The sequence below is a fragment of the Phragmites australis genome, chromosome 16 (assembly GCF_958298935.1).
Source record: "Phragmites australis chromosome 16, lpPhrAust1.1, whole genome shotgun sequence".
Lineage (NCBI taxonomy): Eukaryota > Viridiplantae > Streptophyta > Magnoliopsida > Poales > Poaceae > Phragmites > Phragmites australis.
This window is the reverse complement of record NC_084936.1, coordinates 24,574,145-24,584,931: the sequence shown is the minus strand read 5'-3', so window position 1 is coordinate 24,584,931 and position 10,787 is coordinate 24,574,145. Positions and strand designations below refer to the sequence as shown.

General features: G+C 40.5%; 1 protein-coding gene across 1 annotated transcript; it reads right to left on the bottom strand.

Annotated features, from left to right (window-relative positions):
• Positions 1-3,181: 3,181 nt before the first annotated feature.
• Positions 3,182-4,406, bottom strand: LOC133896442 (2-hydroxyisoflavanone dehydratase-like). Its single transcript, XM_062337051.1, has one exon. It carries the CDS (start codon positions 4,275-4,277, stop codon positions 3,327-3,329), a length of 951 nt encoding a protein of 316 aa, XP_062193035.1. The 5' UTR covers positions 4,278-4,406; the 3' UTR covers positions 3,182-3,326.
• Positions 4,407-10,787: the final 6,381 nt, after the last annotated feature.

Here is a 10,787-nt window from a genome sequence, read left to right as displayed (position 1 = left end):
GTTCTCATCGCAAGAAAAGTGTAGCATCGATGTTCATTTTTTGCCTCACTAAGAAATGTTATACGTAGCATTGGAATCTTCTCTCTTTGAAACAGAGCATTGGAGTCAACTTTAGTGTATCTAAATTGGGACACTCTTTTTGTATAGTCTTATGAAATTCAATCTAGTTTAAAATAATTGGTTCATTGATTAATGAGAGTTCGATAGAGCAACTGTGGTATATGTAAATTTTTAAAATGGGACTCTATCACACAGATCCCTGAATATATAACGTTCGATACAGCAACTGGTTCTTTCAAAAAAAAAAAAAAATCTGTCCAAATTGGGACACTCCTTTTATGTAGTCTTAAGAAATTCATCTTAGCATATCTTAGCATAGAATCTACAAAAAGTGGTTGATGAACCGATGAAAGGTCAATACAGCAACTGCCGTATATGTAAGTTTTTAAAACAAGACTACTTTTATACAGGTCCACTGGCGTGTGAGCAGAAAAGTAGTGCTTCATTTCTTAACTGGTCTGAAAAAATTGAGGCTTTTAGTTGAAACTGAAGAGGAGTATCCATCCTTAACTTACTGAGATTTCAGACAATCAAATTAAAGAGCATAATTCGTTGTGTCTTCCATGTTTTTCGAGATGTTTCTGCATATGTCATTCCAAAAACTTTCGTCATCAGAATCATGGCGGATCTAGGGAGTCACTGGGTGGGCCGAGGCACGCCAAAAAAGGAAAAGAAATTAGAGTACTTGTTCCTTGCCCAGCAGTAGTTTGCCAGCAGTTGATCTCATAATGAAAGTCGATTGGTGAAGAGAGGGGACATAGAGAACTAAATGGCTTTCCGTCAGCCATTAATAAAGTTAACTATACAAATACTTGTCCATTAATAAAGTTAACTATACAAATACTTGTTTAAAACAAAGATATATATTCATCAACTGTGTGCATCAAAGAAAAGAATGCAGGATTTTATATAGGTTCAAACCTTTTTTAGTATAATATCCTTACATCATGTTCTATTTTGATTAATCTTATAACAAAATAATTACAATAGAGGTGTGTCTAGATCTAGTTCTAAAGATTTCGATGAATTCTCTCGTATTCTAAATCCTGAAACTATTATCGGATGAATTTAATTGTGACTCAAATCTGTTGTATGATCTTAATGGGTTATTTATACTTCTATTTAACTAGACTTGCTTCATATTGCATGCTCGGCTTCTGCCTTCCAACCTCGCTTCCATTCCATCCCTTCCTGACATTCCCCTCCTCTCTTTATATAGTTGAGTTGAAGAGATGTAAATACTCAAAGTATTTGATTGTAACATTCTCAAATTATATTATTATTTTAATATCTAAAGAACTTATTCCTAATCTGTGGATGCTTTTTCGTATAGAATACAGTGAACTGTCTAAAATATCGATACATATCTTATTTACCTCATGACGGTTATGAAACCTACCGTATCAGATAAATAAAAAGTATATAATAGTGATCTATCTTCAGGATGTACGGTATTTCTAGTAATCCTCAATTATTTAATCCTAATCACTTCCTAAACAAAAATGAAGCCCGTATAGAAAATGAAAAACGGAGAGCGAGAGAATGATGCAACAGTTTAAGAGATTTTTTTTTTTATCTTAAAGCTTCCCTAGCATCTCTGAAACTGAAAAGTGGTAATAAAATGGTATACTGAGCCATTGACTTTCGCCCTTCATCAGTATCCTCTCAGCATAGGCTAACATGCATGGTGCAACATGGGAAGCAAAAAAGATTAGCAAAGGGCAACAACAATAAGCACGTAATTCCTCCGACCATAAATACTTATAGTATTGATTAAGATACGATCAAATTTTTAAAATTTTGATTGTCAAAAGCTTTAGAATATTTAGTTTGAAAACATGAAAATTATATATGTAGATTTATCTTAAATACTTTCATAATATTATATTTTTTTTAAAATATTATAACTATATTTTAATATAAAATAATAGTTAAAGTTATACATCAAAGATATAAAAAATAAAAGTGACAAATATTTATGATTATAGGAAGTAAAATTTAAGAGATGCGAGACATCTTTCCATGTGAACGGGACCAGTTGACAAATGTATGAACAGAAGTTGGGAACTTTCTTTTTCTTCGGAGTATCTTTTTAGTGATAAAACCCAACCATCCTACCCAAATTGAGAAGCAACAGCAGCTGCTACAATCAATACAGATGTTTCAAGAATATTCGAAGATCACATCAATGTTTCAGTAGATTTTGTGTCTAACAAGTATAATTTCATTTGTATGAGAGAATTTTAATCGGCTCTTTATCTGACTCACTATCATTAAATATAGCGATCGGTAAAAGTAACATCTTTCAACCGGCTCTCTAACTAACTCGCTATGTTTGTGCGCTCGCTATCCACTCAGTGTGGCTCGTCACTTCCAGCGAGCGGGTCTCGCTCGCCATCTCCATTCGCTAGTGAAGATGACTTGTGGACCCTGTGAACAGTACTCGAATTTTCCTCCTCACCTTCTTTATTGCTCCAAAAATTCTAATTTCTTTTTACTTGTTCTATAATCTATGTGCAACCTATTTTAACTAGATTCATCTAAAAAACTGTGTATAATTTAAACTAAAATTCTAAAAAAACTATTTTTTATAAATTATAACAATTGTTTGGGCCTCAAATAAATTCCCAAAAATCTGGAAAAAAAAATCACTAATATTTTTCTTATGCGATGGATTAATTTTTAAAATTATTTCTAGCCCTAAATTATATGGTAAAAAAGTGAGTTCCTTTATAATGTCCTATTTATATGTATTTTTATTATTTCATGTGATATTATTCTTTTAATTTAATTTGAATCCAAACAAAATTCAAATATATACAAAATTTAGCTATTGAAAATATAGCCATTGTAAATATTTTTTATTTATAGGATATTAATAAAATATATGTGAGTGAAATTTAAGAGCAGAATTTAAAGAGTTAGTTGGAGTGCGTAGAGAAATAGATAATTTTTATTTTTGAAAATACTCTGTATATGAAAATATAGGAAGTGAGATTTAGAGAATTGCTGACGCCGTGAAAGTTATAATCATCCCCTGAATTTCAGATGCAACAACGCCGCCTAAACGATGGCAATCCCCTTTCATCCATACACCCAATCGCAAAGAACACGAACACAATTCTGAATCTGAAATGTACCGGTAGTAATTTAGCGCAGCAGCATTCATCAGCAACGAAGCTGCAGTTATTTCGATTTCCGAGTAAGAGTATACACTGAAGCTAAATTTGGTTCGACTCCGGCGACGCCACAGCCTGCGACGCGAGTCAACGGTTGAGGAAGTCGCTGATGACCTTGTCCTGTGCGACGGCCTCGTCGCAGCACGGGTCAATGAGGTGGAACGTGTGGCCCTTGTCGGGCGCCTGCCATATCTCCGCCTCGCCGCGCCACCCGCTGGCCCTGAGCCGGTCGTAGTAGGCACGGCCGCGGTCCCGGAGCACGTCGACCTCGCCGACGCACACGAGGACGCGGCCGCACGCCAGCGCGTCCAGCCCCGGCGCGCCGTCCACGAAGGGGTTGATGAGCGGGTCGTCCTCCCCCGTGGTCCCCGGGCACATGACGCGCCACAGGGATCCCAGGCTCTCGCGCATCGCGGGGTCCAGGTCGTCGGAGGGCACCTTGTTGGTGCCCAGGAAATAGGGGTGGATCATGACGAGGCCCCGGATCTCGGCGCCGTGGGCCAGCCCCTCCGCGGCCACGCGCATCGCCATGTGGTGCGCAATGTTGGAGCCCGCGCTCTCGCCGCCAAGGTAGAGTCGGGAGAAGTCGGCGTGGCCGCGGAGCCAAGGCTCGGAGGCGGCGTGGGAGACGACCCAGGCGAGCGCCTCCCAGGAGTCGGCGTAGGCGGCGGGAACGGGGTGCTCGGGCGCGAGGCGGTACTCGACGGAGACGACGAGGACGTTGGCGAGCGCGGCGAAGCCGTTGAAGTAGGCGTGGAAGGTGGGGTTGAAGGCGGAGCCGAGGCAGAAGCCGCCGCCGTGGTAGTAGACGAGGAGGGGAAGCTTGGTGTTGCGCTCGACGCGGGGGAGGTAGAGGCGCGCGGAAACATTGGGGGAGATGGTGACGTCCTTGGAGGCGACGCCGGTGGCGGCGTCGGTGGAGGCGGCGACGAACTCGGAGCCGAAGTAGCGCTCCACGCGGTTCTTGTAGATGCGGATGCAGGGCATGGACTCGTAGACGATCTCGTCGTCGGGGGAGGCGGCCGCTGCGGCGGCCATCGGGCGGTGGAGATCTGGGCAGGCAACCGGTAGCTTGGCAGAGGGGAGGGAGTCGTCTAGCGATGGTCTGATGGCGATGGGAGGTTGCTACTGAAATTGTAGTTGGTGACTGTAGAGGGATAAGACATCGACTTGTGACTTGTCTAAACAATCTTGCAAAAAGCGAGTTTTTCTCCTTTGCGTTTATTTTGGGTAATCGAGAATTCGAGATCCAACGACAAAATCTGCGTATAAAACAATTTTGGGTAATCGAGAATTCGAGATCCAACGACAAAGTCTGCCTATAAAACACTAGTTGGTTGTTGTTTCATTCTCTCTCTTACTCTTATTCCATTTAATAAAAACTATTAAAATTTAAATAATTTACTTATTTTTATCATCTATTTTTATCCTCCAACGCCTTCATTTCGTTATCGGCTATGAGTATGCAATCAGTTTTACTAATACAAATAAATGAATAAATTAACAGATAATCTTCTTCTTTTTCGATCCCATCTAAAATCAAAGTACAACATAGCTTCAGATGTATTTATTCAGCAACGCTTCAATGCTCATCCACATCTTCGTATCTAAAGTTTATTTTTGATGTATCGTATCCAATATTTATATTTTTGTTGTAACGTATGAACACTTAGTTGGTTATCTAATTGCATATGAGCAATTCAGGGTTTCCAACACATCTTAAGGCTCATAAATGCAATGAACACCAGACTTCATATCCACTTTGTAGTAAAATTTGCAAGATCGGATAGAATATGTACATAATGAGAATGTATAAATAGGCTTAGTAAAGTTTTACCAAACCATAGTTATCATGGCACCATCTTCTCGTCGTCATATTGGCGTGGTGGAAATCCGTGTCTCGCCACACGACACAACGATGTGAGTGCATGTGGCATCCTCCATATAGGCGTGGCTTCCTCGTGGCGACGAGAAGGCATCTTGTGGTGACCAATTTAGTTGTGACGGGCACCATACCATGGAAGGAGTGGCAGATCTGGCATCAACGGTGGCGACAACAGATGTGGCAGATCTACGACGAGGAAGATTTCGTTGCTGGAGGATGCATCGGTGGAGGAGGGTTGTGGTCGACCATGACAACAAGAACGCGCACACGACGACATGCTTTGGAGTGGGAGCAGGATGGGCGCGAGGGATACGGCGGTAGGTGTAGCAGATCCACGCTAAGGAGGAGTTCGTTGTTGGAGGATGTGTCAGCGGAGGAGGGTTATGGTTGGCCGCGATGACAAGAACGTGAACACGACGACGCACTGGGGAGTGGGAAGCAGGAGGGGCGTGGCCACGACTTGGAGAGTAGGAGGGGCGTGGCGGCGAGGAGGAGAAAATGAGGGAGGGGCACTGGGGAGCTAAGCAGTTGTGGGTTAAAACCAGGATTAAGGAAACTCTAAGAATGCTAAAATCCTATAGCAGCTTTGGATAAGTACGAAGCAAGTTGCTCAAATGCTTTAAAGGTCAAATGCAGTCTTGGTCTCAAATAAATTAGGTTGATTAATGATCAATTCTTCGTCGTATGGTATGCAGTTGTACTCTATACTGGTTAAGGTCCACTCTTCTCTACACTGTTCTAAGCAACTATGGTCTGTACTTAGTTCTAGCTCTGTTCTAGTAAGTACTAAGGTCTGTACTCTGTAGTGTTTTAGTGATTGGTAGTGGTAAATCATGATGCATGTATGATGTGTATATTCACCACAGTGATATATATATGGTGTTACAACGTAAAGATGTAAAGATAGTGGGTCGCTGCGTCTCACCACATTGTCATAACAATTACATACCAAACATCAGGTTTGATATATGAGCAGCTGGCTCTGCATGTGACGCACAATGTGACAGCAAAATGGGATCTTCACTAGTTCTCTGAAATGCCATGCTGGGTTGAAAGTTGAAACTCATGTTCGACCACCATGGGCAGTATCCACCATGACCCTGAGCAGTGAGAAATGGAGTTGGCAGATGGAGCCGCACAAGTTTCATCTCCTTTAGAAGGAAGCAGCCATCAGCCAAGGCCACCATGAATCAGCCAGCAAAGAGCTATCAGTTGGTTACTTCATTGTTACCAACCAATCATCCAGTCAAATGCCCTCTTGGGAGGTTTACAGAAATCATCGATACTCGTGACATTTCAGCAACCTTTGGGAAACCCTGACGGCCCTCATTTCTAGCTCCTTTTCATCCAATTCATTTGTATCTGAACTCTTCAGTGGACCCTTGGGCGTCGAAAGTACGGTCAGGGAAAATAGCTAAAATATTTTCAGCTCCGTTTTCATATTAAAATTTTTATTTTCATCCCATTCCCGTTTAAATCTTGAAAATACGAAAACGGTTAAGAGAAAAATAGAAAACGAAACTTACCTCGCCCATTTTCATCCCTATGTACAAGCTTTGAAATGCAGTCATGTGGTGTTATAAGCCCCTCCTCCCTAATGCAGTTTCGTTGCTCTTCCAATGTCGGTTGATCTGTGGGCTTTATATACTCCAGCAAAATCTTCTCATGGTCTCACCACCATCCACTTGGTAATGGCGTGTAGTCAGGATCAGGAACCATTGACACCCTTGCATACTGAAACCATCAATCGAGCCCACAAGGCCCATTCTCAGCAAATTGTGGTATGACTGCCCTTTCTTATCCTTCAGTTTGTTTGTTTGGACTTTTGTTTTTGATTTTTTTTAAAATATTATATTTTTATTTTGTCTGATAAACTGTTCTTAAATAAGTTATTGGTTTCTACAATAAATTTTTGGTTTATCGACACATAGCTTTTCAGAAAAACATATCTCAACAAACTTCTTTTTAGTTTATTTTCCTCAGAATCAGTCTTTTGGCTTCTCTAAAAATTACTTCTCTAAAATCTCATTTATTCTGGCTTCTGATAGTAGCAGAAGTAAAATTAGAAACAGAAAACAAATGAGGCCTACTTCCTTGATGCAATCTTATCAGGTTGGGTCTGTGCTTCCTTTGGTGCAAATCCAAAGAACGCTGCAACCAGGGAGGCAGGCTTCGACTCCCCTCTAGCAGCTCCACCTTCTTCTGGTACTTCCTCCTCTTCATCTTCTTTGAAGCAGCATCGTCACCAGACCTCGCGGTCACCACCTGGGTGAGCAGCGCCGAGTGGATCAAATCCACAACCATCTTATCACGCACATCACGGATAAGCGCACCGACCACGAGTGCAGGATCAGGTGATCGAGTGGAGTAGCGGGGAGAGGTTGCCCTTGATGTACCTGTTGATAGTAAAAAAATGATAAGATCATATTTTTTATATATATCGGATAGTCCGGTGTTTAAGGTTATATTATCATTGAACTATCCGATATGTATAAAGATAATTTCTTGCAGAGAGTTTGCTCTTTGAAAAAATCAGTCGGCGCAGATCATCGGTGAGTACATGTGAGTCGTCAGAATGTCCGGTGAACATTAAAGTATAGTTTAGGATCGCATCTAAAATGAGCTCACCTAATGATCCAACGTTCAAACATTTATTCTCGTCGGACCATTCGACGTAATGAGAATTGATATTACAGCTAGGTAATGGAGATCTAGAGTGATTATTAGTTTGCTCAGTTACAAATATTAGTTGAATATGATGACAAGTGGATTAACTTAGCTATGATTAATAGAATAATTAAATCAATATGGTCGAGTAATTAGAGAAAGATTATTTGTTACTTAGCTCGGCTAATGCTTGATTTGGATCTTAGATAAATTAACTAGCAGGGGAATCGGTCGATTAAAGTTGGCACTTTATGGTTTGAAACATGTAAAATATGGCAGACTATAGTGTTTTGGCTTTAAATCATTGACAAGGCATTAGCCGATTGTAATTAGTTTGGTTCTGGCCACTAACACAGTAACACTGGCTAGTAATATTTTTTTGGGAGGAGGTGGCAGCATGGCGCATGCTAATGATTAGCTAATCATTGTTTAACTGCTGGGTTTAATACATGTTGATGGTAGGCTAAAGACCATTAGAAAGAGAGAGATTTTTTACATGGCCGAATAGAAGTTATTTTCGGTTGAAGAGTTAGAGATGTAATCTCCATATTTGGAGACGTGTCTGATTAGGAATTTTATTTCGATTTGGGAGGTTGTATGCAGCATCACGATGTGATATGACCGAACATATTTTTCTTTGGCGAAAGCTTGGCCATGGGGTAACGTGATCGATTCAGTTTCTCGTGGCAATTGGTCACGGTGGAGAAATATCGGCGGAGTCGATGTTGGCCAGGGAAAAGCGTATACTAGCAACTCTTATAAATAGTTGAGGGATGAAGACCGATTGAATCAAGACAATCGTTAAACATAAAACGTATCTATTTTTCTCGTTCCTTTCCTGGTTCTTACTAGGAGTAGGCCTAGAATAGCTATGTTTTGCTAATTTGACCAGTAAATCAGTAGCCTGCTCTTGCAACATTAGAGTAGGTATATTATCACGTCAAATACTGAGTATTTCATGTGTAATCCATAGCACCATGTATAGAACGTCGAGTGATCGATTTACGAACAAACTAGTAAAGGATAACTAACCCGACGAGCAGCATCTGGAAAGCCCAGTTTGACACTACGGTGACAGACCTTCATCAGCAAATCGCATTCGGGAGAGATCCCGTCAGAACACAATCAACCAACGGTTTATCTTTGATCGTTAAGATCAAGAACAAGTAGCAGCAGGAAAAAGGAAAAAGAAGGAACATGACTATATGAGCTACGTAGAAAATAATAGATACATATTGGTATTTGATCGATTGTTGAATCTTTTAATCAGCCATGACCCTTTTATATTTAAAGGGCGGCATGTTTTAGCCGTATAGGATTAAGACTCATAATTCAAACCGAACAAGACTTATAGGTATGATTCGACTATAACACATAAGTTCAAATTTTCTATAACTAACATATCTTTTCTATTTAAACACGTAAATTCTTATATATCTATTCGAGTATCCTTTATTGCAGTCTGATCTTCTTCGATTCAACTACGTTTTCGATTCGAACATACGCCCGTATCACCTAGTCGTGGTTATGGCTACTGTTCACTGGTTGAGGGGTACTGTTCATATGGTTAGAGATATTGTTCATCTGATCGGAGGTACTGATCGTAGTAATGACCACTGTAGATACCAAATCTTGTTATCAACGATATTCTTTGCTATTCTTACTTATAAAATAGCTCATTCTTCACCGTAATTAAAAAATTATCTTATTCGCTAGTTTGCTTGAAAACTAGTCGTGGCTTCCATAAAATTGAAGCAATCTGGTTATTGAAGAGCTGATGTGTTGATTTTTGGCGTCAACAATACCAAAGGTATGACCCTACCCTATTCTCGAACCCTCTGGCGCGAAGTATAAGCGGCGGATGGTGCGGATCGCCGCGTGCGGGGACTGCCCTGGGCGGAACACGAAAGACTTTGGCGAGAGCCTAGGAGTAGACGGGCTTGAGCAACAGCAGGAGCAGCTCCTACACGACGTGGTCATGGACGGGAGGCGGGCCGGGGGTGTTGAGGAGTACCCGGACCTTGCGCTTGGAGAGGGAGGCGGGGTCCGGCGAGCGGGGACCGGAGGAACTAGCGGGAGCGGGAGCTTCTTCAGCCTCAGCAATGGGAAGGATGCAGTTTATTTCCTTTGCCTATAGCAAGAAAGAGGAATTTTTACATTTTAATATTTTGAAAAATATATATTCTATAAATAGAATCCCGTGAAATAATTTCTAAAAATAGATAATTTTGCACGGCGCCATGATATTTGACACCGTGATTGAATAGTACGGTACTGTAACATTTGACGGTATGCTAGTGATCTTCTATTTCGGACTTGAAAGATTATACAACATCAATTTTCACGATACCGTGTTACTCAACGACGACGTTGAATGTCATGGCTAGAGATAGCGAACGAGAATGGTCAGGAAAACCCCCATAACTGTTTTTATTTATACATTTTCTCTCGAAAACGGAATCGAAAATGAAAAAGCTGGTAACAGATACAAACTCGAGGATATCAGGATATTGAAAACGAACTAATCCGGACAATTCAAACTAAGAACATCGACCTGTAACACCATGACTTTAAATATCTACACGAGACATAATTAATTTACACCAATAAAATAATGCATACCATACATAGATAGATCACATAATGGCATAAGTCTCAACTAAAAAACAACCACTATATCGTAACTCGAGTACTCGATATAACACACAGTCATATAAAATCACTAAATCACAAATAAACACAGTCACATACCCATACACAATCATACATGACACAATAATATCCTAATAAGATAGCAAAATACCGAAATAAACAATCTTTCACCTAGCCTACAACTCATCATCATCATTTATTATGATTAATATATGGATCGCTTCATAATTTCTTGTTTCTTCTCATTCTCATCCTCCTATAATTGAAAAAATAAGAATTCCAATGCGAAATTTCCAATTAAAAATAGGATACCAACAATACGATCAGAAAGCCAGCAAAACTGT

Excerpts from the sequence above, each read along its gene's own strand:
- LOC133896442 (XM_062337051.1), bottom strand. The coding sequence starts at position 4,277 with ATGGCCGCCGCAGCGGCCGCCTCCCCCGACGACGAGATCGTCTACGAG.